This window comes from Protobothrops mucrosquamatus, unplaced genomic scaffold (assembly GCF_001527695.2).
Source record: "Protobothrops mucrosquamatus isolate PMUCROS unplaced genomic scaffold, P.Mucros_1.0 scaffold1252, whole genome shotgun sequence".
NCBI classification, from domain to species: domain Eukaryota; kingdom Metazoa; phylum Chordata; class Lepidosauria; order Squamata; family Viperidae; genus Protobothrops; species Protobothrops mucrosquamatus.
Genome location: NW_015387458.1, coordinates 260,275 through 288,056, shown reverse-complemented (window position 1 = coordinate 288,056; position 27,782 = coordinate 260,275). Strand labels below are relative to the sequence as shown.

The 27,782-nt window shown below is 45.2% G+C and overlaps 1 protein-coding gene across 1 annotated transcript in view; it reads left to right on the top strand.

The window, feature by feature from the left end:
• The window catches only part of MAMLD1 (mastermind like domain containing 1), a 28,850-nt gene extending 3,215 nt beyond the window's left edge, over positions 1 to 25,635 (top strand). Inside the window, exons 2-4 of the mRNA XM_015821108.1 lie at positions 23,121 to 23,330; positions 23,587 to 23,668; positions 24,542 to 25,635. Of these exons, the coding sequence (XP_015676594.1) occupies positions 23,121 to 23,330; positions 23,587 to 23,668; positions 24,542 to 25,557 (1,308 nt within the window). The 3' untranslated portion in view covers positions 25,558 to 25,635. The remainder of the gene's footprint in view (positions 1 to 23,120; positions 23,331 to 23,586; positions 23,669 to 24,541) is intronic.
• The last annotated feature ends 2,147 nt before the right edge of the window (positions 25,636 to 27,782 follow it).

The window sequence follows — 27,782 nt, the reverse complement described above, 5'->3', positions numbered from 1 at the left end:
AGATAGATAGATAGATAGATAGATAGATGATAGATAGATAGATAGATAGATAGATAGATAGATAGATAGATAGATAGATAGATAGATAGATAGATAGATAGATAGATGAGTAGATGTATGTATGTATGTATGTATGTATGTATGTATGTATGGATGGATGGATGGATGGATGGATGGATGGATGGATGGATGCCATGAAATCAGTGTTGACTTTAGAAGCCACATAGATGGATTTTCTCTGGGATTATCTGTCCCCCATCTGGTCCTTCAAATCTTCGAGTAACATAACCATCACCACAATACTTTCCCTTTCCTCCTTCCTTCCATTTTCCCCAGCATTACCTCCTTCTCCAGAGAGCTGGATCTCCTGATAAGAGGTCCAAAATATGATAATTTGAGCCTGATCTGTTTGCTCTCAAGTGAGAACTCATCCTGGGATCCGTTGGTTCCTTGCTTGTGCATGAGACCCATTTCCCAGATGTGGCTGAGCTGAAGAAAGAAAGATGGTTTCAACCCTCTGAATTAAAGATTAGTTAAGGTCGCCGTCATTAGGTGGCCATCTTTTGCGGGAGGATGTTTCTGTTGGCTTTTAAATGGATGTTCTCCACCAAGAATGGCAGTCAGCAAGACGGACTGCTAATACATGGGAAAATAAGTAGGAATGGGACCGATAGGGCCAGAATCAGTATTCTGATTTGTGCATGACCAAGCTATGATCTATTTTAACTCGGGTTTATGGCTGGGTCCACGTAGAGGGCTAAATCAAAGCAACCATGGGGCAGCTTAGAACGACGGTATGTGGATCCAGTTGCTGTTGCGGGCGAGGTCCTAGGAAAATATTCAGCCTGGGTTTCCATGAAGGGTGTAGGGTGCCAACCGACAGGGATTATTGTGCATCCGGAGATTAAAACCTGGCTGTTGGACCCTCAACAGGGTGGGCAACCGCTGCCCTGCGAGCTGCAGTTGCAGAAGCCAACTGAAGTAGGAAGGAGCAGCTGCTGAGCTGTTTCTGCCCAATGCGGTGATCCTCCTTTCTGTAGGGAATCTGGTTACATGCTCAATAATAAAGCAAAGGCTTGCTGGAGGCAAGTTCACTCCGGGGACCTGGCTGGCAAGCAAATGGTTAGCATGGAGAGCCCACTGCAGGGAAACAGTTTGTGAGAAAGACTAGAGGGTTGGGTGTCAGGCAGACGCCTGCATTGCAATCAATCAGTCAGTCAATCAATCAATCAATCCAATCAATCAATCAGAATAGAGCTGGAAGGGATCTTGGAGGTCTTCTAGTCCAGCCCCCTGCTCAAGATCATGGAACCCTAGAATCCTAGGGTGGAAGGGACCGTGGAGGTCTTCTAGTCCAGCCCCCTGCTCAAGATCATGGAACCCTAGAATCCTAGGGTGGAAGGGACCTTGGAGGTCTTCTAGTCCAGCCCCCTGCTCAAGATCATGGAACCCTAGAATCCTAGGGTGGAAGGGACCTTGGAGGTCTTCTAGTCCAGCCCCCTGCTCAAGATCATGGAACTCTAGAATCCTAGGGTGGAAGGGACCTTGGAGGTCTTCTAGTCCAGCCCCCTGCTCAAGANCTCTACACTCTTTCCAGAGTCTCGGCTTCTTTCAAACGGGGCCCCTTCTCTTGCGCGCAGGCATTTTGCAAATGTGAGTCAGATTGGCCTCGTTCGTCTCCCACTCAGTCCTCATCTTGCAGCGTGGCAAGCATTGCACAGTGAAAAGAATGTGGACAATAGCCAGGAAGAGGATAGAACAATCAGCAGAAAGTGGGGGTTTTGTAGCGGGTCCAGGAACGCCCGAGAGGGGAACCGCCGCTGGAGGTGGACCATGGGGGGGAGAGAGAGGTGGGTTGCACGAGCGGACGGGCGCGTTCTTTACGTGTCTTTGGAAACACATTTTAGAGACGTGAGCTTGCATTCCAAAGACGAACTTTCTTGGACCCGGCCTGTGTTTTCATTCCAACCACTCCTATCTTAGATCTGTCTGCAGCCCAGCCAGACACTTCATCAAAAATGCCTCTTTCCCTGGGACAACGGGGAGATCAGATCTTGTCTAATCTCTCTCCATCTGATGCTCAGAGCCTTGATTGTTAAACATTGACACGGATCGATTGGGGCAGGCCGGGGTGCGTTTCAAGTTGTAGGAAACCTGGGCTCTGGAGGATGCGCACTCTGTTGAGCGGGAAGGTGTTCAAAAGGCCTACGGTGATCGAAGGAGAGAAAACATTTTTGCAAAGAACCTACTTGGGAGAATCGGGACTTACTAGAACAGCTACTTTGAACCCTGGAATGCTAATAAGTGCCAACCATCAACATCCCTTCTAAGACCTGCTGTGCTCCGTGCCTCATTCTCTTTGAATTCATTTGCATTCTTTCCATTTTTTCTTTAAAAGAAAGGAAAGCTAGGAAAGTACCATCTTCAAACAAAGTGTCTGTTTCCAAGAATACCACCGGCTCAAACTGAGGCCCCCAGCAGCATTCTTAGAAAATCAAATTGGAAGGTGGTTATAAACCAAGGTTTAGCTTGGAAGGAAGCCCTGGGGTAGGTGGGGGGGGGGGAAGGAGGGGAGAGGAGAAGGAACAGGGGAAGAAAGAGAAGCAGAGATGAAAGAAAAGCGTCTTGGAGGCCGGGAACAAGTGGTGAGGAGCAGGCTCACCCCTCGGTCTTCTAGGAAATGGGTATTTTGAGACCGGCCCGGCTCGTAAGGTAAGGGTGTCCTTAGTGCGTCCTCAAAATTCCAGAAGAGCTAGCGAGAAGGCGGTGTGGTTGAATTTAAGAATTCTTCTTGAATGCAAGCTGTGAACTTGAGTCCCTCTGGAGTCTAGAATGCTGGCTGCAAGTCCTTTTTTGTCCACATTCCACTAGACTGATTTCATTGTGTAACAAACAAGTTAGAGGTGGTGTTGAGGGATGAAATGGCTGCCTTCACTGGTCAGTGAGGTTCCACACGTCTAAGTTGGTTCTTTGGGTTAATTTTCATAGGACGTTCCTAGCCAGGGGTCTCCCAACATGACAACCTTAAGACTTGTGGACTTTAAGACTTGTGCACTTCAGTTGAAGTGCATAAGTCTGAGTTGAAGTCCACAAGTCTTCAAAAAAGTTGCCAAGTTTGGAGAGGCCTGTTCCAAAGTCTAGGTCGAGAGATTGAAGGAACTCAATATATTTTTCTCCTGAAAAAGACACAACTACACAGGAGGATGTGGGAGCCGCTCTTCAAATACCCCAAAGAAGGTGATGACCAATTTCCTTCCTTTTCATCCCTTTCCACATGCAAGGAAAAATTTGAAGAAAGCAAGTTCTGATTGAACCCTTGCTAACCATAAGAGTAAGTCAACAATGGAATCAGAATCTCTTTTTCTCTAGATGCTCCCAGGCAGAAGCTGGATGGTCCTTTGTTAACTTTGCTTTACTCTGGATTCCTGGCACTGGGCACGGGATCAGACTAAGTAGTTGAAATGGCCCCTTCCGTGGGGTCTTCTTCTTTACTTCCTCTTTTATTGTTTCAGATGTTGAGGGAGAAACAAAGTTCTCGGTCTTGCTTGCCTGCCAGACTCAACCATTGTTAATTGAGGTTGCTGCAGTGTGTCGTTGATGTTCTCTCTCCTTACCCCTTCCATGGAGTAAGGCCTTATAGTCATACAACCTCTCTTCCCCGTGCTTTGTTAGCAAAATGGGAAAGATGCACCGACTTTTTCTTGACCAAGTCCCAAAGGGGGCTGTGACTGTACCAAATTTTCTGACCTGTGAGCTTTATCGTGTAACACGTGGAATGGGCCCAAGCTACGGAGCTTGTAGGGGAGAACTAATCAAGGAGAGAAGCAACCTAGAACTGAGGAGAAATTTCCTGACAGAACAATGAATCAATGGAGCGACTCGCCTCCAGAAGTTGTGAACGCTCCAACACCGGAATTTTTAAAGAAGAGATTAGACAACCATTTGTCTGAAATGGTATAGAGTTTCCTGCCTGAGCAGGGGGTTGGACTAGAAGACCTCCAAGGTCCTTTCCAACTTCTCTGTTATTCTGTTGAGCCCAAGATATTTTGCATCCAGGATGCCACCCTCCCAGTTCTGCTTCCAGAATGAAAAGACGAGAGCAGCTTCTCCTCCTGCTTCTGGGGCAGCTGACTAGCTCAAGGGATAACAGTCATGCTGCACACTATGTGCTCCTACACACTGCCCTGAAATGCTATGCACATACACGCAGCCCAGGTCCCCCTCACCCATCTGCAGGGGCTGATCTGGTTGCACATGCTCGGCTTGTACCACAAGGACCGAGAGCTCTTGGGCAGGACTTAATTCAACAATTATTCCTTTTTTTAATTTCCTGGCAGATTTCTGAAGGACACAACAGTTATACACTCCTCTCTCCTCCAACAGCCCCCAGATTTTCCTAGCCGGCATGCACCAATTCTGGAGATTGAAGCCCAAACACATTGGCTAGGGCAGGGGTCCTCAACCTGTGCAACTTTAAGACTTGTGGACTTCAAATCCCAGAATTCTGGCTGAGGAATTCTGGGAGTTGAAGTCCACAAGTCTTAAAGTTGCCAAGGTTGAGGACCCTTGGGCTAGGGAATTCTGGAAGTTGGAGTCCGGACATCTAAAATTTCCTAAGATTGGGGGGGGGAGGGGGAAGGCACTGCCTCTGCAGTACACCCCCTTGCCTCTCAGTGTGTTCTTATATAATGTATGGTCTACAGGTAGTCCTCGGCTTACGGCCACAATTGAACCCATTTTTTCTGTTGCTAAGCAAGACGATAGTTAAGTGAGCTTTGCTCCAGTTTACCACCCCTCTTGCCACAGTGGTTAAGTGGATCGCCAAAGGGGATCCCGTGACACACACCCCCCAGGACACTGCGACCATCATAAATCCGAGTCGCTTGCCCAGCGGTTCAAATTTTGTCCATGTGACCGTACGGATGCCGCCATGATGGTTAATGTTAAAAACATTAAGTCCTAAGTCACTTTTTTTCCAGTGCTGTCATAACTTTGAAGGGTCACTAAACAAACGGTTGTAAGTCGAGGACTATCTGCACTTGAGATGGGCTCAACGCTTTAGACCTGCGCTGTAAAATCCTGCTAGGAATTTAAAGAGTTTTGGATGTTCCTTTGCAAGAAAGAGTTTAGCAAAAAAAGAGGCACCTCTTTTTCTTTTTTTTCTTTAATAATTTTTTTATTAATTTTTGTAATTGAACAGCAAATACCAATATGATGCATTTACATACACAAGCAGAAAAAATAAACCTAGTCAATACATTTTTGGAGACGCTCGGCAGTCCCCGCCTTGCCTCCACCCTCATTCACTTTCCTCTCCTTCCTCCCCCTAAACCCACAACCTCTCCTCTTTTCTCCTTTCCACCTCCCTACATCCCATCTCCCTTCTCAACCACCTCATCGAGTGCAGTTTGGGGCACCAGCCGAGCATCTCCTCTTTTCAATACAATTCCATTATTTACCTATAACATATAAATACATCAATTTTTATAATTTCTATCCCCTAATCCCCTTCCCCCCTCCCCCCCCCAGACTTCCCAGAGCTGAGTACAGGAATAATCACATAATAATCCAAGTTTAACCCAAACAACCCATTCATAATATAAACAAGTATAAACTTACTGTAACTCTAATATACAATCAACTTAACTATTAACTGTATATATAAATTATATATAAAAATAGGCACCTCTTTTTCTAATGCTGATTAAGCAGATGTACTTCCCCCCCCCCTTATACTATGACTTTCCCGCCCCGGTCCGAAGTTGCCTTCATCAGCCAAATAAATTCATTGGGGCTGGGGGAATTTCCTCTCCCCCCCACCCCAGCGCTCGTGTGCTTTGCTGAACAGGGTGCCCCGCTTCACACGTCTTGCCATATGCTGTTGTTTATAATCTGACTCCCCTTGGCCGGATTCCCTCCACGACAAAGTTCCCCCCCCCAAAAAAAGTTTACAACCGTCGGCTTTTATTGCGATGATGTATGAATTCGGCGTAGCCTCGGATCAGGCAAATCCCGGGAAGCATTAGCTCGGCTTAAGATCAGGGCTCTCCTGGATTTCCGAGTTGTGTAACTATTGACAAAAATAATCAAAACTGGGAGAAGACTCTCTGGCTGTGTGGGTGGGTGACAGTTTTGTTTCTTGCAGCCTTAGTTGGGCATGGTGTGCAATTTCTTTCCCTTCCCTCTTCCTGTTGTCGTGCTCATTTTTTATTTTATTTATTTTTCAACCAATAATGCGCTGGGATATTCTTGTTTTCCAGTGCAGCTTCTTGAAATAACTTTCTTAGGAAAGTGAACTGAGTTTCTCTCCATCTCTCTCTCTCTGTGTCTGTGTGTGTGTGTCTCTCTCTCTCTGTCTCTCTTTGTCTGGGCATTTTGGAGAAATTTTCGTGTGTGGGTGGGGGAAAAACAAAGCCCCATTTGTGAGCAGGAACTGGCATTGTTTCTCTGAATGGGGAGCAGACACTGAATTCCCTTCACTGAGTTCCTTCTACATCTGCAGCTCTGGAAACAGATGTATCACAGTTTGACTGCTAATACAAGGGGGAGCAGAACCCCGTGAATAAACAGCCCTGTTCAAGTCTGGGGTTTTTGTTTTGTTTTTTTTAAAAAAAGCACTCTGTTTGGTTGCGTGATGCTCACTCTGCAGTTTAGCCGATGCTAAAACCAAGAGCATGAAATAAAAACACCCCATTTGAGCCTCTCTTTGTGTTGCACCTCTAGCATTTTTCTTAAATGGGGTCCAATCAGGAAGAAGATCAATGAACTTGTTCTTGGGAGTTGAGCTTTGCGGCAAAATACGGTATTTTCCAAAGTAGCAAAACACTTCTTCCTCTTTTTGATGTCGTTCCAAGCAATGTTGATTTTTTTTTTTCCCCTTCCCCTCCCAGCGGGTAAATAAACACATTTTCGGTATTCCTTCCAGTCTGCAAATGCTTTTGGGTGCTGATGGTGTTCAAATCTGAAAACATCCACTGGATAATTGCATATTAATGGAGAGCTGGTCTCCTTTTTTCCCCAGGAGAGATCCCCGTGTCTGTTACACTAACTCAGAAATAGCCCTGATCAAAGCTGAATAGAGATTTAATTTGGGCAATTGACTCAGTTCTTTAGCGTTCCCTTCAAGCTCATTTAGAGCACAAGTTCAACTGTTTCTGATTATTTTTCCTTTTTGGCATTTTGGCAAACGGGCCCTCCTTAGCCAGGAAGATCAGAAGGAAGGAAGTCAATTCGGAGGTAACCTTCTGCAGATTTTTACTTCCAAAGCCTGTGATGAGCAGGTCTATCTGCCAGGGGATTTTCTCTCCCCCAAACTGCCCATTGTCTTGAAAATCAGATTTATTCCTGCAGCTGGGAAAGAGAGGGGATTGTGTCTCAGCAACCCAAAACCCAACAGTTGGGGACAAGGATTTAAACCAGGGGTCCTCTTAAAGACATTTGCACTTGAGGGTTATGGCTTCGTTTTTTTTGCTTTTCATCCACCGTCTCTCCTCTTGGGGTTTATCGATACTTCTTTTCTACTCATGAATATATCACAATCTTTGTGGCAGAGGAATTGCCCTGAGCAAAGTGTGAGAGTGCTAAAGTAGAAAACTCATTTTACCTTCTCAAAAGAAGGGGGGAGGCGCGTCTTAGAAAGTCTGCAAAGTCCTTTGTTCAGAAAACAATGGCTCCGTTGGTCAATTCAGTGGGCTTAATGTCTGTTTTATTTGGAGATTTACTGCCCTATTTTGTGCAGAATTTGTGCCTGCCAAGGATTATTGATTTTCACTGAAGTGAGCAGGACTGGTCAGCTAAAGTATGTCGGATTTTATACCCTTTTTATGGACTGCGTTGACTAGGATATATTCTGTATATTCTCAGACAGATCTCTAAGCAGGCCTTGAAAAGCTTTAAGAGTGGCTCCCATTGAGAAGTTGCTATTAATTCCCAATTTTAACAGGACGGAGGGGGGGGGGAGGATTAAATTACTCAAAGAGGAACATTACCTCTGCCTTTAATTGATTTTGGGTGGATGGCTGAGTTCTGTTTTTTTAAATCAAAGTTAGGTTTTTTTTCCCTCCCCAGTCAAATTAAATCCTGCCCACCTACTTTGGCTAAGTGTGGCCCTTGTTTATGGATGGAGTGTTAATTTTGCCTTGGGCATTATTGTTTATTTCGTGTTTTTGATCTTGTCATGCTCTGCCCAGGATACTACTAGTATTGAGGCAGGTCAGAAATATTGCAAAACAAACAAGCACAACACACACATTCACGCACTACACACATACACACACACAGAGAGATAATAGATGCACAGAAATATTGCAAAACAAACAAAAGCACACACATAGATTTAGACGCAGAGAATAAAAACATTGCAAAGCAAAGAAACGCACATATATAGATACAGAGAAATATTGCAAAACAAAAACACGCTTATAGAGATATAAATACACACAGCCAAAATATTGCAAAACAAACATACACACATACAGAAACACAGAAAATATTGCAAAACACACACACACACACACACACACACATAAACACACAATTTCTGTTCATAAAGATGCACCACTAAAGAGCAAAGCTCCTCCTCCTCCTGTCTCCTGTGCCCATTTAGTGGTGCCGAAGAGATGATAATAAAAAAAGAGGATCCGAACTCGCAACTTCAGCCTCTGCTCCCAACATATGAGCAGGTGAAAACACCTGGCACCTTGGCATCTTAGTTGATCTGATGCAACCTCTTCTGTTCTGGCCAGCTGTGGCTCTCAATGATTGCGGGGGTGTGGAGGGCTGATAGGGGACCTTCAACATTTCCAAGGTCTTGGCTTCTCTTGACCGTGAACGATCAGAGTTCCCAGAAGATGCTACCTAATTGGCTAATGAAGCGCCTGCAAGAAAACCACCAAGGTCAGATAGCACCAAGGACACCATAGTTCAGGGGTCTTCAAACTTGGCCCTTTTAGGACTTGTGGACTTCAACTCCCAGAATTCCTCAGCCAGGCACTCATGTCCACAAGTCCTAAAAGGGCCAAGTTTGAAGACCCCTGCCATAGCTACAGATATTCTCTTCTATAGTAGCAAACTGTTTTCCATCTAGTTGTTACTACCTATCATCTCTCCTCACCTTGGCCATATTCAACAGCCTGGAGTCTGAGCAGTTTAGGCCCCTTTTTTAAAAAAAAATTAAACTTGATTGAGCATTAAATAGCTTTGAATTGTCAACAGCCAAACAACTGTGCAAGGAAGTCCACTTTTCAAATAAATAAAATGGTTGGTTTGAGTTTGACTTCTGAAGATCTAGATATTAAGTAATTGCCAGAAGATGGAGAAGAAGGCCTTTTCAGTCCACAAAGACAATCCCAGATCTAATAATGGAATAAACTGTTTTTGGTGGCTAAAATGGATAGTTTTTATATACAGAAAGTCCAACGATTCTTTGCCGGTACCAGAAGCTGGTCAGGTTTTTTTGGGAAAAGTTCAGTTTGAAATTCCAGAGAACTCCAATAAGTCATTGTGGATCAGGAATGGGCAATCTGGTGTCCCCCTTTATTTTGGCTTCAACTCCTTTCAGCCAGCATGGACAATGAAAAAGTATTGTCCTGGCTGAGGTCCAAAATACTTAGATGGCACCAGATGGCCACCTCCTGTTGTGGACATGATTGGAGCTAGTTGGACATCTGCCTGTCCCCGAACATGGCAGAGAAAGAGGAGGTGAAGAAGGCAAGGTGCAGAATTCCAGGTTGATACGGAATAATCTATGTAAACTTTGGTGGCTGCGTATTTTCTATTTCCACAAAAGTTCAGCAGGAGTAGGACAGATCCTTGTTTAGGAGCAGAAGTTGTTTTTTTTAGATCCATAAAATTGCTAAGGGACAGCAGTTTTTTTTCACTCACGTCACAGCCAAAGTGTTGTGCTGTTTCTCATTTCGGCGGCAACACTTTCTTGTGTGAGATCTGTCTCTGGCTTCAGATAGAGGTAACCTTCACTTGGGCTAGGAAATGGTTCCCCCAAACCCCTCTTGACTGCTGCAATCCATTTTGCCTTTCTTAGTGTGTTCACCATCCATCAGCGTCCCTCGGTCACTTTTCCCGCCACTTTTCTGGCTGATGGTAAGATTATTTGGGCTAGGATGGAGAGAACGTTGTCCCATTTCTGTTTTTATGGCGATCCAGACCATCCATGGTTGCCCATGCCTTCTTTCATCGCTCCCTGCTTCTTTCTTCGGTGACCAGACCACCTATACGTAAGAAGCCTTCTAACCTAAGGGGGGAATCAGCTTTGCAAAATGGGCATGCATGGTGAATTTTGAGATTTACATGGGAAAAGCTTGTTTTCTTCATTCCTAAAGCAATGGATCCTTTCCCTATGGAAACTGTTTTGCTCGTAATGGAAGCGAAAGTTCTGGGGCAGCCAAAATAGTTTTTCTAAAATAGACAAGCTGGACAGAAATCCCACAGATAGAGTGACATCACGTGGCTGGCTTATTCTTGGCTTCACATCATCTTTGAATCCAAGCAATGTGGCTTGTTTGGTAAAATGTCCCAGCTTGTTCAATAAACCATAGTTACAATAGCCCGGCTTATCATCATGTAGGCATGATGGTTGAATTCCATTCTGTTGGGTTTTACATGGTGCCATGCTAGGATGAGAGAATCATGATCTATCCTTAGATGCAACTGTGACCTGACTGTGGTTGGATCTCCTGGCCCTTTACAATGCAACGGGGTCATGCTGGCTGGGGCTTCTGGGATTTGTAGTACCAGAACATTTAGAGCAGTGTTTCTCAATCTTGGAAGCTCCTAAGATGTGTGGACTTCAGCTCCCAGAATTAACGTAGCCAAAATGAGAAGAATTAACCAGTGGAACGGCTTGCCTTCAGACGTTGAGGCTGCTCCATCATTGCAGGTTTTTAAGAAGAGAGCGGGCGGCCATTTGTCTGAAATGTTATAGGGTCTCCTGCTCAAGCAAGGGGGGAGGTTAGACTAGAAGACCCTCCAAGGTCCCTTCCAACTCTGTTATTCTATTTTTCTAAGATTGAGAAATACTGGTTTTACGGGCTACGGGTTGTGATATTTATTATTTAGGGTAGGTTTTTCATTCACCCAATGTCATATTTATGCTACTGAGTTCCATCCGGATTCACAATTACTCTTTGCTATTGAAGGCAAGATCTTGCCTTCTGATCTTGTAATCCCCCTTTTTTTTTAAATAATGTGGACACCTGAAAAGTTCTCCTTTGTCCCCCAGGGAAACATACTTTTTTGCTTGAAAGACGTGACTATTTTTAACCAAAACAAAACGGTTAGTGATTTCAAGAGTTGACTCTCAGATTTGAATTCCCCATCTCATTGATTAGGTTACATTCCCAGGGTGAATACTGTGTGCAGGGTTGGAGTAAGCATTACATCATCGTCGTCACCATCGTTGGCCTCCAGGGATGACTGGAAGCATGGTAGAAACATACTGAGGTCATCAAACAAGCAGGTTGACACTGTCAACTTCTTATGAGAGGCAGGATGGAGCCAAGTAAGCGTGAAAAACTTATTAGAAGCTTCATGTACTTAGTTTGCCTCTGATTTCCCAGCCGTATTTCAAAATACGATTAGGGGAGAACTTGTGGGGCCGGCGGGGCTGGGATTTGCCCCCTTCTTCTCTAGAAATCTCCAGAAATACTCTAGAAATGTATGGTGTGGGATTTCCACATAGAGTATGAATCTGAAATAAGAGCTGGCTTAGTGAAAGCTGATGGGACAATAAATGGGTTAGTTAGGCTATAAAATGTCCTAGGACTCCAGAGACCAGCTTTAATTTCATCCCATCATTCTGGAGAACCTTCTTTTGTAGCCTTCTTCCCTTCTCTTCCTCCTCCTCTTCCTCCTTCTCCTCCTCCTTCCCAATTGTTAGCCAGACTGTCTGCCAACTTTGTGTGCGTGTGTACATGTATTGCCTCTTCTTTTTTTTTTTTTTTGTTCTAAAAAATTCTTGGCAAGTCCGGCATTGTATATACAGTTTCTGTTTCTCTCCCCGGAGCAGAACAAAGCTTTCAACGCAGCACATCTCCAGAACTTCTGACAGGAAACCGTTTTAAAAGGAGAACTGGAATTTGGCCACTGTGTCGTTAAGCAGAGGGACAAAATATTTTCCAGAGCCAAAGAGTCTTGCTAGTTTGAATGCCACCGGGTCTTTTTTATTGTTTTTTTTTTTTTTAAACTCAGAGTTTGTCACTTAGTTTCTCGGCTACAACTTTGTATGTCAAAAGAATACGGGAGACGAAACTTCTGTTGGCGTTGATGGAGAGAAACATTTTAAGGTGAATTGCCATTTGTGCTTTGATCTACACAGGGACAGCCAGGAGGATGGGATAATCCTTATTTGTATTCCTTTCCTTTCCCCAGTATGGCAATCAAGATGAAATGAATAATGCCTTATATTGCATCATTGGACTTTGTTGTTGTTCGAACTTAGCTTAATTGTCACAGGGGGAAGACTTTCCAATAGTTACAAGGAATGAAGGAGGATTGCATAACCATTCCGGTCCTTTTTACAGTCTCTAAGAACCACCACCTTCAAGTTGCAAATGAAATTTGGGGGTGTGTGAGAATTGTAGAAGAACTTTTGTTGATGCCTATGGATTCTGAGAACCATAACAATTGAGCTTCAGAACATGCCTGCCAAAAGCTACACACAACATATTTTGTGACTCTTGGCTGCAACCAACCAATCAATCTTCTACCATAGTTAAAATATGAAGAAGATGAACATGCTATCATCTGAAACCACGAGATTTACAAATATCAACACATTAATTTCTTGTTCTGGGGTTTCCTCCAACGAAAACCTGCTGAATGTCTTTAAGCAGCCCAACTGGGGGATGCCCAGCTCACATCAGCCTTAGCCAGTATGATGAATACAGAGGCAAAGGATGATGGGTGTTGCGGTCTACCCATGTCTGGAAAGTCATAGCAGTTGACCTCTTTTTGGAAGAATCTTTTTGAGGGAAAGACTGATTTGGGGGAGGGGGTATTCTCCCTGCATAGTTCTTTCAATTCTTTTATCTCCTTTCTTCCTTTTTCCATATATTTAATGTTGGGTGGTATTTCTTTCTTTTCTCTCTCTCTCTCTCTCTCTCTCTCTCTGTCTCTCTGTCTCTTTCTCCTTGTGGTTGGTGGCCATCAAAAAATTGGAATGGATGCAGTGATTTGTTGGCGGCAGTGCCTGGTATGATTTAAGTGAAGAACACTGCAGACGGCGCACGTTTGCCAGAGAAGTTAACCTTGCTTAATAGAAGCTTCCGTCCTCTTTGCCCGATGTGCCACCAACGCTTGCATGAAGAAAGCGTTGACTCGAGTGAACCCCTTCCATAATTCATAAAGCCAGGATAGACGTCCGCTTCTCCTCAAGGAGATGAGGGAACACTGGGGTTGGTTCTAACGCTGGAGCCCTCAGAACATCTCCAGAATAAGTTGGCCTGCAAGGGATCACCCTTTAGAAGCCACCTCTGCTTTGAAACTCGCATGCAGGCCCCAGAAAGCTGGGTTGGGGTGCTCTGTTGTGGTGACGTCTCTCTGGCCTGCGAGAGTGGAGATCCTTTCTGCCTTTGACATCTTGGGTGCAGAAAAACTCTGAGTTGGTCATGTTTCTTTTTCCTGGAGAGTAAAGATCCCCTCAAATGGATTGAACTGGACTCCTGGAAACGTCATGGACCTGTCCGTTTTGTTGTCCTGCCAAGCAGCTCGCCATCCCTGCCATCACACATGCCGCTTCGGCTGATGCCTAAGCTAAGGTGGTGTTTGTCAACTTTGTCATCTTGAAGACGCCTGGACTTCCACTCCCAGCATTCCCTAGCCAGCCCTCCCCACTGAAGTATAATGAAACACAATCCTGGGAACTGGGGAATTGTGGGAGTTGAAGCCCAGACATCTTCAAGTTGACAAGGTTGAGAAACACTTGCCTTAAGCGTTCATTTATGAATGGCTGGAGAGGCTTCTACCCCAGGGGTACCCAGACCTGATCCTGCTGAGTTTCTGGAGAAGGGGAAATCATGGATCCCCACTCCCTTTTGTCTGTATGTCTTGTTTGTGTAAAATTTGAGGTCCTTCTATTGTGACTTATATTTGGGGCAAGAGAATTGCTGCACTTCTGCAAGAGCTGGGGGGGGCTGCATCCAATGCAGAAGGGTTAATCTAAAACAGTGGTTCTCAACCTGTGGGTCGGGACCCCATTTGGGGTCGATCGACCATTTCACGGGGGTCGCCAAGCAAGGCTGTCCGCCATTTTTTTGTCCGCCATTTTTTTTGTCTGCCATTTTTTCCCCTTTTCTGGCGGGTGCCTTACCTCCCTTGGGCTGGGCCAGCTGGTGGTCAGCCTGCTCCGTCTCTGCCGCTTGCCAGCTACGCCTCGGCCGGCACAGGGGGCGGAACCACGCATGTGCAGCGCTCCCGGGCAGGGAAAGTCCTCGACTTACGACCGGTTGGGTAGTCCTCGACTTATGACCAGTTTAGTCCTCAACTTACAACCGGTTTAGTCCTTGACTTACGACCAGTTGGGGTCGCGGCATTAAAAAGGTTGAGAACCACTGATCTAAAAGGTGGGCTGGGAGGACGAAGGGTCCAAATGAATGGAATTGCCCTTCATATCTTCCCAGCATCCCTTTCTTCGCTGTCCGATCCTTCTTTCAAAGCAAAGGCAGATCCTGTTGGCCAAAGATTCACCTACATTAACCCAGAGCTGCCTTACCTGGTGTTTTAAGACCGGCTGAATTTCTTTCAAGCAACGTTGGTGGGGGAAAGCCCAACTCACCTCAGCCTTAGCCAGGAACGAGCAATTACAGAGATAGAGGATGATGGGTGTTGTTGTAGTCTCCCAACATCTGGAAAGCGCGACATGAAATGGCAGGGGCCACCTGAGGCCCCCTGGCAGCCAGTGGCCAAACTCACCGCTGGACAGATGGGAGGATGTCATGGGGAAGGATATATTTTGATTTGCAAATTGGCCCTTTGCATTCCTCGCTCTCTCACGGTTTTGCCGAGGGGCATTCCCGTGGGAAAACGGGATGGGTTTGCAGAGAAAAGGATGGAGGAGCTCCAGGCGAAGAGCTGACCTATAACTTCTCCCCCCCCTTCCCTCCCCAAGGAAGTATAATGAAATATAATCCTGCTTAGCTTCGAAGCCCAGACCTCCCACCTGCTAAGATCTACTGAGGCTAGAAATGGCAGGAGGAGATTCTATGTATCAGTGGAATTTATACAGTGCCTCGTTCCAATAAAACCTCACATACTTAGGGGCATCCATAGGTTTCCAGGGGGTTGCAAGATAATCAATAATCAAATTATCTTGATAATGCATAATCAGATAAATCGGGGCAGACATGATAGGTGACACGATACAGTTATATGATTATACTCTTGTAGTTTATTATGTAATTACAACAGTAATCATATAAGCAAGCGTATGATCTCGTATATCAAGACTGCCCTAATTTATTTGATAAGTCCTTGTACTTTTGTGGCTATGTTGAGCTCTGGGATTCTGCAATTGGGGCAAGAGAAAATAAACCAGAGAATTCTTTTCAAATCCATTTTTCCCAACCTGTCATCTACCAAACTCCCAGGACTGGAAAACTGACAAAATCTTCAAGCATTTGGTCAGATTTGAATGAGTTGGGGAAGGACTGCCCTAAACCTAAACCTGGAAGGGGAGGGGGAATCTTAAAGTTGGGAGAGAGGCACCTTAAAGGTCATTTATCTCACTCCTAGCTTGCTCCAAGATGAAAGCACGTGGATAACTGAATGCACTGTTTATTATTATCAATCATCCTATCTCACCCACTGTGGACCACTTTGTTGGATAAGAAACATCAAGAGGTTAGTCCTTAAGACCCAATTAACATAGCAAACCAACCTGCATTTCTTACGGGCATAAATTAAGGTCACATTTTGCAACTGGACATTTCCTGAAGAAAAGATGGTTCGGGGTGGCTAATCTGAGCTGTTTTTCATAACATTTGCATTACATGGAATTTTTGGCTGACTGTACCGTCTTCTAGGCCCGCCTTCCCCCCCCCCCAATTTGGGAGGGCTTCCTGGCTGTGCATCATTCAAACTTCCTGGAAAAACAAAAAAATGTGTCCCACATTTAAATGACAGCTGCATTCATGTTAACAAATTGCAGCAGTGTGACGTAGTGGTTAAGGCGTGTGGAACCTGGCTTTTTTCCAGTCAAAGCCATGGAAATTCACTGGATCACTTTGCACCAGCTCCTCTCAGCCCAATCAGTCTGTGTTTCTCAGCCTGAGCGTTTTTTTTTTAAAAAAATGTATGGACTTCAACTCCCAGAATTCCCCCCTTGCATGCCATCAACAAACGCACAAATGCATCCTCTCTCCTTACAACGTCTAGCTAGAGGGAGCAGAGGCGTTTTGCTCTCCCATCAGCTGCAGCCGAAGGAAGCAAGCGGCAGGGCTGAGCATTCGAGTGGATCTCGATAACCTTGGTAGTAAAAGTTCATTATCCAGGATTGCACCCAGGAGAACCGAGGTCATAAACCCCCTTCAAGCCTAAAAGGAAACAAACTGCTGTTTGGAAAGAAAGGAGGGGAAAAAAAAAAAAGGTCTTGAAGACAGATGGGGAAGCAATCGACTGAAGTTATAACTCAACCAGCAACAACCACTTATTGGTATATCACTCACGATATGTCAGTCTGGAGGCTTGCAGGGGAAATATAATGAGCCAGGATTTTCTTCTAAGTTGCCGTTGTGTGTTGTGAGAGCAGAAGACCAGAAGCCAGATTGGAAAGCCAGATTAGGATTTATGGCGTCTAGGGGGGAAAACACAGGGGGTGGGGAAGGAGGGCTGCTTTGAACCTTCGTATCTTCCGGGTCTTCTGCACCATAAAAAAATGGAGCCTGTTTACCCAGCTGATTTAAAAAACAACACTGTACTGAAAAGTGTTTGAAAAATGCATGACTGGATTAATTGATTGCTCAAATTCTATCCATTTAGATTTTGCCTAAATTAGCCTCCCCTGACAGGTAACATTCCAGATATATAGGTAGTTGTTGGCTTAGGACCCCAACTGAGCGCAAATTTTCAGTTGCGAAGGGAAGACGTGTGTTAAGTGAGCGTTGCCCCTCTTTACGACTTTTCCTGCCACCGCTATTAAGTGAATCGCTGCAGTTGTGAAGTTAGTACCTCGGCTGTTATGCGAAGCCAGCTTTCCCCGTTGACTTTGCTTGTCGGAAGGGTCACAAAAGGGGATGACGTGACCCCGGGATTCTGCGACCGTCATAAATACGAGTCAGTTGCCAAGCGTCTGAATTTTGATCATATGACCAGGGGGATGCGGCAACGGCCGTAAGTGTGAAAAACGATCCTAAGTCACTTTTTTTCTGTGCCGGTCAGTAAACGAACTGTTGTAAGTCGAGGACTACCTGGATTCCAGGAGTCCTAGCCAGCATGACTGATTATTTATTTGATTGATCGATCGATTGATCGATTATGTGACATCAAGTAGGTGTCAACTCTTAGATTTTCCCCAGGGGGATCTGTTCCCATCCTAGATCTTCAGGGTCTTTTACTGGTGCCCCCATCCCCACTGGTGTCAAGCCCACTCACCCCAACAAGCTTGGCCAATCTTTATATCTTCATTAGAGAAAACATCCCAAAATAAGGTCCCAGTTGACGGAGAACTGAGCAATCACGTCCAGCAGAAAGAAAACATTACAGTCAGAAGTTCTGCAACTGAAAACTTGCAGTTCTGCCTATTTTGGGGAACGTGGTTCATTCTTCACTCTGTCAGAGAATGGGGTGGGGGGAAAAATATTCCACGGGTTGCCATTCTTTTCCCCAAAAGAATAAGCGTCGCGAATTATCCTAGTTGCTTCGTTCAGCGAGTAAATCTTTTAAAAGGAGAAAAATGACCACAAACCTATTTCGTTCATCGGTCGATAGCCTTTATATATACTTCATGCAATCCAGCCCGGCCTTTAAATTTGCAAAAGCAAATCAGCTTCCTTGGAAGCGGCGCAACAGAAGCGTTTGTGTGCACATAACAAAACACACACAGACACACACACACACACACACACATGTTCCTTAAAGCTTTGATGCTGTCTTGGTCACGTGGGAGTCCCTCGCAGCTGTTTCCCTTGTTTGTCTCTGTTTTTGGTCGAAAGGGGAGGCTACAGTTCCCACTAGCGGCGAAAATGAAGAACTTTTCGTTGTTGTCTTCTCCGAAAACACAATCTTGTAAAACTCTGGAGGATTCTTTTTCTCTGTTGTCCTTATTGGGCAATATTATTTGTTCTTCACTGCACTGAAGCCTGGCCTTTTGGAAAGTGGGGGGGTGGGGGGTAGCAGTCTGTTCCGTTTTCCTTATCAAATTTTCTTCCCAAACTCTTTCACATGGGGGGGGAGGGGGCTTCCTGAAAACAAAAAAAGACCCCCAGATTTCTCCCTTCCTCAACAGTGGTGGGGTAGGAGTTATGGACAGGATGCTTTGATATAATGAAAGTCATTTGACTGCTCAGCTCGGCCTTTATAATTTCCCACGCAGGTAGCCCTCGGCTTACGACCACAATTGACATTTCCGTTGCTAAGCGAGACAGCTGTTAAGTGAGCTTTCCCCCATTTTACGACCTTTCTTCCCACAGCTGTTAAGTGGATCACTGCAGTTGTTAAGTTAGTAACACAGCTGTTAAGTGAATCTGGCTTTCCTGCTGACTGCTTGTCAGAAGTCGCAAAAGGATAGTGCAACCGTCATAAATATGAGTCAATTGCCAAGTATCTGAACTTTGATGACATGATCCACTGCTGCAGGGGTTATAAGTGTGAAAAAACAGCCGTAGGTCATTCTTTTCAGTGTCGTTCACTTATGGACCTTGTAATTCACTTAACAACTGCAGTGATTTCAAATAGAATAGGAATAGGAATGGAATAGGAATAGGAAAAGAATAGAATAGAATAGAATAGAATAGAATAGAATAGAATAGAATAGAATAGAATAGAATAGAATAGAATAAAAGCGCTCCATGGCATAGGACCTGGTTACCTCCGAGACCGCCTTCTGCCACAGATTCCCTCCCATAGACCGGTACGCTCCCACAGAGTGGGTCTCCTCAGGGTGCCGTCGGCCAAGCAATGTCGGCTGGCGACCCCCAGGGGGAGGGCCTTCTCTGTGGGTGCCCCTGCCCTCTGGAACGAACTACCCCCCGAGATCCNAATAGAATAGAATAGAATAGAATATTGCAAGTATACCAGACAAACGGCAAAGGGAACAAAGCTGTCGCAGAATCGGGCAGGCCTGCTATAAATACTTTGAAACCTCCTCCCAGAGGGGAGCAACAGAAAGAGACCGTAAAGTGGGCGTGTGGGGTCTCTAACAATGCTTTGAGCTCTAAGCACATGTAAGCGCTTATAAGCAGCATCCTGGATACCAGGAAGGAAGAATTGGCCTGCACACACCATTCAAACACAGGGCAAGCCGATTGAAACCTCCATCGTTCAGGTGGCTCTGCGTGCAGCCCGCCGATACTTATTCTGAGCCGCCTCCGACAAATATCCGCAGGAGACTCGGATGTCAGGAGGAGAGAAGAGGGAGTGAAGTGGTGGGCTTAGCTACGAAAAGAGAAAATTAAGGCTGACGAGAGGGCTCTTGAAGGATCTGAAGAGGGGTTAAACTAGAAGGCCACCGTTTACCGAGCTCAAGGTACGCAAGGATGGCGTGAAGTTTCCAAATTACAGGTGCCCGTTGAATGTCAAGAGGAGATTTCCTCAAAGTGACCGTGGAAATAATATATTAGCCATGTCTTCGACATTGGCGTGAAGACAGGGAAACGGACCGGCCAGGCACTGTCCGGGCATCAACCCACATGGAAATACTTCGACCTGCTGCCAATTTCTGAAGTATTTCATTTCAGAATAAGAATCTCAGCACCGATGAGGCCATGGGGATTTTTGGCATCCATCGGACGTCCCACTGGGTTGCCTTCTGCATCCTGACTCTGAGAAGGACTCCAGGACTCAGCGGTAGCAGCTGTTGGCTTTGTAAGCAGGACTGGAGAACCTGGCCTGGTGGCTCCTATCATGAATGCCTCAAACAAAAAGCAGGTCAACATCTACTTAACAAAGGAAGCATCTTGCAGCTTCGCACAAACTCTTGTGGAATTCACGCCATTGCGCAATCGTAACTTTGCTTGGGACCAGGGAGCTGAATTGGCCGCCCAGACAGTGTAGAGATAGTCACCAGGATAACATTTATTTTATTTTATTTTTTTGCAACTGTGAAGTGTTGACTCTTTGCAGGGCCACAAAACTCTTGACTGCTTTTGTGGGATGGGCAAACACACACCCCCTTTAGTTTCTTCCAGTGAGTCAATGCAGTTGCGTTGGGTCAACTCAAAAACTGAATCAATTTCCCGGACCGTCTTTGATTAAAAACTTCTACTAAGCAAAGACCAGGAGGGAGAGAATTCTCCAACGATGCTTCTTACTCTGCAAATGTCACCCTGTCTCTACTCGCCTCCCATCCTGCTTTGCTCTCCATAAACACAGTCCAAAGTTTCCGGGCTGACTTCCTGTTTTCCTCATTTTGGCCTGGCCCTCGTGATCAGATGTCCAACGGCAGTTCCCCCCGCTTCTTGGTGGCTTATCTCCTGATAACACCACCTCTCAAACAAAGGGTCCAGCCTTCCATGTGCCAAACAAAGGAAGTGTGGTCCCGTTTCAAACAGTCTGGCTATGCAACATGTACGCCAGTAATAACAAGGGGTCATCAATAATGTAGAAGGCTACAGGAGACTGGTGAATTTTAAAGCAGATGGTGGACAAAAGGTGGATGGTGCAGTTGGCCCCCATGCCGGACTGTTTTATAAATTGGTGTGCATTCATACGTTCCGTACATCTCATTTCCACTCTCTGGAAAGTCTCAGAGCCGAAGCATCCGCCATTCTTTCTTAAGCTGGAGGGATCATGGAGAATTGTCTCCTGTGGGTTCTAGGTAGATTGTAAAACAGACCAATGAATAAAATTATCTTGTTGGATAGGAGCTTTTGCCAGTTTGGGGTCTCTGGCAGATGACCCAAGTATGCATCTCAAAAGAGGGCCAGCCTAGTGTCTTAATTCTTAATCGAAAATATCCAGTGAGAGGAATTTAGGACAATTGTTTGTTCCTAGGAAGTGTAATAAGTAGAGCGGCTCTAGGTAGTGTTTCTTCCTCTTTTCTCCAGGAAGGATCATCGGATTAAAGAGATGGTAACTTGTCACTGTTGGAGGAAGGAGCTGTAAGGGGATGCTGAAGGCTTATCTCCGTCTCTTAGGTGAGGGAGCCAGCGTTGTCTGGAGATGCTTCTGTGGTCATGTGGCCGTGTATGCCAAAGATGCATGGAAGGCTGTTACTTTCCCACCGGAGTGGTACCTGTTTATCTGCTCGCATTTGCATGATTTCAAACTGCTAGGTGGCAGGAGCTGGGCAAATGCAGGTAGCGCCTACTCTTTCGCTTTCTGTCTTAGCGCCTGACTCCCCCTTAATGTTCAGAGAGGACCTGTTTTTTTGTTGTTGAGAGTTAGGAACGGAAACTACGTTGGTGTTCAGTCATCTTCTTCTTCCTCAGATTGAGGGAAAAGATGCTTTTGGTTTGCTTTCTTCAAGAAGAAGAAAAGGTTAGTCAAATTCTGCTGGGTGGTGCCGGCTGACCTGGCTTTTGAAGGATGGGATGGCCCAAAATTGTGGACAAATCTCTCCTTTTTTATTCTGCTATCCTTTCTCAAGTTCTCTGTCTTTCTGGACTTCCTACGATGAGATCAGATTTCCAAGGAGCATCAAGGCAGCCAAAGAGGCTGCCAAATGAAGGAAGGATTAGTCATATCAAAACCCAACCTTTGCAGTTGCACATCCTCGCTTCCTCTAAAAATAAACTCAAAAACGGCTTTGGAGGAAGTCTGAATATCAATTAGAAAAACAGAAAGTTCTCTTGTGGGAAAAGAGAATGTTCAAGGAACTCCAGGATAGATTTCTTTCAGGGTTGCATAAGTAGGGGGCTCGACAAATGTCTTTGACCTTGAAGAGGCTACCCAACATTGGCCATCATAATTGTTAATTGTTAACATGACAGGGAAAATGACGGCATTTATAAAGAATGAGCATATCGCTATTAAATATAATGTAATTAGCAACAGGAATTCTGCTCTCAATTGTAGTTATATGTCAAGGATCACTTGTAGAGCTACTGGGTCTGTTCTGGGATAGCGTACCAGGGTCTCTAGAAGCCTTGACGGTCATCTTCCTCTTTAGATTCAGCAGAGCATTGTAGGAGAAGAACAGGCACAGCTTGGGGGCGGAGTTAAATATGTCATTAGCCTAGAATCCCTACATTTCCATAAACAAGGAGCACAGCGGCTCGCCTGGTTAGGACGCTGGATTGGAGGTTAGCAAGCTCACGTTGGAGACCCGAGAGCTGCCATGGGCAGGGTTGAGCTCCTGACCTTTGCTCCAGCAATTTCCGAGGACATGAAAGGCGCCCCTGTTCGGGTGCTGTCACTGGCTAATCCTTTCAACCTAGAAGCATCTCGGTGTTTCTGACCCCAGTGCAATTCCCACAAATATCTGAGTCCAGCCCATCGTGAATTCCATTGACCCTTATCTGGTTAAAGTGTTGAACTTGACTTGACCAGATTCTTGTGTACAGGCAGTCCCCGACTTACACCAGTCCGTTTAGTGACCGTTTGAAGTTACACCACCACTGAAAAAAAGTGACTTAGGACCCATTTGCAACCGTTGCAGATCCAAATTCAGACACTTGGCTACCAGCTTGTATTTACGACAGTCGCAGCGTTCCATGGGGGTGGGGGTCACGTGACCCCCTTTTACAACCGTCTGACAAGCAGAGCCCATGGGGAGAAGCCAGCTTCAGCCACGTCCCTAATTTAATAAGTGCAGCAATTCGCGTAACACCTGTGGCGAGAAAAGTCATAAGATGGGGCCAAGCTAGCTTAACAAATGTCTCACCTAGCAACAGAAATGTTGGGCTCTGATGCGGTCGTTAAGTCGAGGACTCCCTGTGTGGGCTTGAATGAATTTGCTATGCTGCAATCTGACAGGGGGAGGGTCCTGATTCTTGGTCTTCCTTCTCTTCCAGGACCAGGCCCCTGCTGGCATCGGCGTTCGAATGCAGGAGCCAGGAGTGCCCGCCAACTCAGGGTCAGTGCCCGCCCCGGCTCCGCCCTTGGTGAATGACTACACCCTGAGAAACCAACTCCTAAAACAGCAAATTATGAGACGGCGGCAACAGCAGCAGCAGCAACAGCAGCAGCAGCAGCAGCAGCAACAGCAGCAACAGCAGCAACAGCTCCAGGTTGGTTTTTTTTTAGCATGCTGGCTGGGGAATTCTGGGAGTTGAAGTCCACCTATCATAAAGCAGGTGAGGTTGAGGAACACTGGTGTAGAAGGAGACCAAAAGCAGATATTTAAAAAAGAAAAAAAAATCCGGGGAAAGTTGCATGAATCTATAGCTGGAAACGGGAAGCAATTATTTTTACATGCATTTGCATTGCGAAGGAAATGGACCTTGTGTGGACACAGCTTTTTGTTGTTGTTGCTCCTAGGAAAAGCAGAGGCATGGCATGATGGGCGTGTCGACTGAGCAAAGGAGTCCCTTTGTGGGCCAACAGATGAACCAGTTTCCCGGTAAGAAGGAATATTCAACCACCACGTGTAATTTTTTTAAAAAGGAAATTGTCGTGTAAGTTTGCTTGCAGAGGTTTCATGAACAGAACAGAACAGGTTTATTGGCCAAGTGTGATAGGACATACCAGGACACACCAGGAACTGGTCTTCGTTATAGAAGCACTCAGTATACAGGTAGTTTGCTTATCAGAAGATGGCAAAAGCGGGTCACAGGACCCCAGGACCCTGTGACCGTCATAAATGTGAGTCAGTTCTCAAGCATGCGAATGTAAATCGTATGATCCTGGGGATGCTGACCCTGGAGAACGACCCTAAGTCGCTTCTTTTTTTTTTTCAATGATGTTGTAACATTGAACGGTCACTAAATCAGCTGCTGTAAGTTGAGGATTATCTGTACCTGCCAAACAACACAGATAATAATAATAATAATAATAATAATAATAATAATAATAATAATAATAATAATAATAATAATAATATCATCATCATCATCATCATCATCATCATCTTATATATAAATAAAAATGTAAATGTTCGTTTGTTCAAAATCTCAAATCTCCGAAAGTTCTTCACCGATTACTTTGAAATTTTGACACAACGTTGCATTCGAATACGCGCGTGTTTTTATATACCTACTATTATATAGATGTCACACCTGTGACAGGTAAAAACATGCTTTTTAAAAAAAACCAGCGCCATCTGTTGGACGTAAAAGCAACACACGCTAACCAGACTGAGCCACAGCAACACGTGGCCAGGTACAGCTAGTAATAATAATAATGATGATGATGATGATGATGATGATGAGTTTGAAGACATGACTCGCGTGCGTCTGTTCCCTCGCTAACTCGAGATCTTCTCATTTCTTCCCAGCGGTCTCGCAGTCCATGGCGACCGACTGCAGCCAGACCATGCAAGCCCCTGGCTCCACCCACCGCCTGATGCCTCCGGCCCAAGGGATGCTGCAGGGCACGCTGGCCCCTGGCCTTGGGCCAGCCGCCGTGAACCAGAGCACCGGAGCGATGGTGATGATCCCCCACAACCCCAACAAGCAGCCCGCCATCTTCCCCCCGAATTCCGATTTCAACCTCCCGCTCCGAGGAGGCCAGAACTCCTTGGGCATGACTTCGGGATGTCAGACCGTTCACAGCCATCCCGCAGGCCGGCCAGTGATGGCCGCTCCCACCTTTGCCGCTGGGACTCTGGTGACCCATTCTTCTGCCCAGCAGCACTTGAGGCAACCGGCCATGGCCCGAATGCCTGCCATCTATTCGAATTCCTCCGCCCCGATGTGGACGCCCACGGTCGTCCCGAGGATGCCCACTCAAAATCCGATGGAGGCCACCTTGCACCAGTTCTCGAACAACCCCGTCTTCTCCAAGCAGAACGTCAGGTCAAGCATCCCCAGCCAGCCCTTTTCCCACCAAGCTGGGCCTCCGCCCAACCAGATCGTTCCCGGGATGCAGGCCAGACAGATGCAAAAAATGAACGTTGGACCTTCGAACCAAAGCTTAATCCCTCCAAATAATCAGAACCTGAGACACAGTTTAAGCAGAGGCTCTTTGCCAGCCACCATGAATGTTCTGAAATCAATGCCCCAAGGGGTCTCGGGATTCAACCAACTCAACGTTGGGCCACCCAGTTATCCAGGCCCGCCAGGGCAGTCCTCCATCACGTTCAACCGGATGAACCCTCCTTTGGAGTTGTTGCCGCAATACGACTTTGTACCACAGCAGAGCAATGCCATGCTACCCGGAGCGTGCAGCGAGGCTGACTTGCTTGACTCTTTGATGAAGAACAGCGTTGGCACTGATGAAGACTTGCTCAATAGTTTGACATTGCTAGACGATATTTTGGGGCAGCACGTTCAGAGTGCCGGACATGTCTGATTCTGGAGAGAAACGGAAGGAGGTGTAAATAATTTGCAGGATCTGAAACGGAACCGAAGCAGGGACAAAAACATATTCTAAATCTTCTTTCTTTCCGAATCGAAAGAAAAAAAAAAAGGATGTCCACTTGGCTTAACTTGTCCTCTGGGTTTTGTTTTGTTTTGTTTTTCTTTTTTTCAAACGGCCGTGTACATATTTGAATATTTTGTAAATTATGTTTTCCTAAACATTAAATATGGAAGTATTTATACTTCTTTGCTGGACGTTGTAAATACCTTATAGACTACTTTTTTTTTCTTATATTATAGGAATTACACTTTGGTCTAAATATGCAAATATTATTGTTAGTTCCAGTAATACTGTGTATTACAGCATCAAATATTTTATGTTTTGACATAACGTATGAATGAGGGGGTACCCTGGAAAACAGAATAAACCGAAAGAACAATTTGCAGTGATTCTTACTTCCATCCTTCTCCTTAGTGCAAATTGGATAAATCCCCGTTTTTTGATCAGCCGCCAAAACAGCTTCACAGAATAGCTCCATGGGACGAGCTCCTACATGAAATGGAAAAATGTTGTTTTTGTTTTTTTTTTCACCTGGGGGTTTTCTTCACGCAGTGAGTATCTTCTCACGGCACAATTTTAAGGGGACGCAAAATTTGGGGTGGGGTGTGGCACACATTGGGAACCCTTTGAGTCCAATCTGGTCTGTGTAAAAAACGCATGGTGGGAACGTTCTCCCCAAAAACCTGATTGCTCCAAACTAGCCGATCCTGGAAATTGTAAAAAAGAAAAATCAATTTCACAAGAAGCAAACTTCTGAGGTTATTCCATGCTTTCTTCCAGCCCTCCCTGTTTATCTTTCTCTTTATTTGTACACCTGCCTAGTTTTTGTTCCTGTTTTCTAACAATTCCTGTGTTGTGCTACCTCTTAAGTAAAGACACCAGTGCTTCGTCGTTTCCCCTCTAATTACCTGGCCTTTGTTTTTGTTTTTGTTTTGAAAAAAGAACCTATTGAACTATTAGGAATCCCAAGGCAGGGGCACCATTGAACTTCTGGGGTCTGCACAGCCTTTCCTAGAAACCTCGAGCAATGTGTTTGCATGTGTGAAGGAACCCCATGAATAATATCAAAGAGAGGTGCAGAGTAGCTTCTTCCTTCCCAAATGCTCATCAGCAAGGCTCCCCCAGTGGGAGTACAGGCAGTCCTTGACATAGGACCATAATTGTATCTGTCTGTGATAATTGTATGACAGACGTAAAACTCATTTTTGCAGCTTTTGTTGTGGCAGTCATTAAGAAAATGTGGTCGTAAAGTAACAGAACACCACGGTCTTTAAGCAAACCAATGTTTTCTTATTGGTGTGGTTTTGCTGAAAACCGGACGTAAGTGCGTTTTCAGGGAAAACCATCCTAAAATACGATCATGTAAGTAAGCCATAATTGTGGCCGTGTTGCTGAGCACCAGATCAGCCATATGACTGCAGAAGGAGTCACCATCATCAGACCTTTGAATCCAGGCTGTTAGGGTGAGTCGTAACTTTGAATGGTTGGTAGTCAAGAACTACCAGGAAGCAAGACCTGCAGATGTTGTGGTTACACCAAGCTGCCGCTGGAGAAATCATCAAATGTTGGTCTTGAGAACGCATTAAAAGGCCAAGGCTATTTTACCAAATTATCTATGCCAGGATGCCCAGATCTAAAAACAGCTCTCTTTCTGATTTGCCCACCTCAACCATGTATATTTGCAGCATACCAATGCTTTGTTCTTGGCTCCAAATGATGATGATGATGATTTTTTGTATTCTGTTTTTAAAATACAGATTCCCCCTCTCCTGCCCCAATTCCCCGGGATAAAGATGTCGATAAAAACACAACATAACTTAACTTTGGATGTTTTTTCTGTCATTGTATATTTAAAGAGTCTGTTTATCAAAAAAAAAAATCCATTGTACTGTACACTTCTTCAAAAAAAAAATGTTCCTACTTTGTGTAACCATATTTTAATAGCCACAACCTCCTCCTTCATTTGTAAAATAACATTCATGTCAAATACACCAAACTGTTTTTTCCTTCATACCATAATAAACTGCCAGAGAAAAATTGCACTCACTGAATGTTTTCGGTTGTTTTGTAAAAACTGGTTTTTTAAAGATAGATGAATGAAAGATGGATGGATAGATGGATGGATGGGTGGGTGGATAGGATAGATAGATAGATAG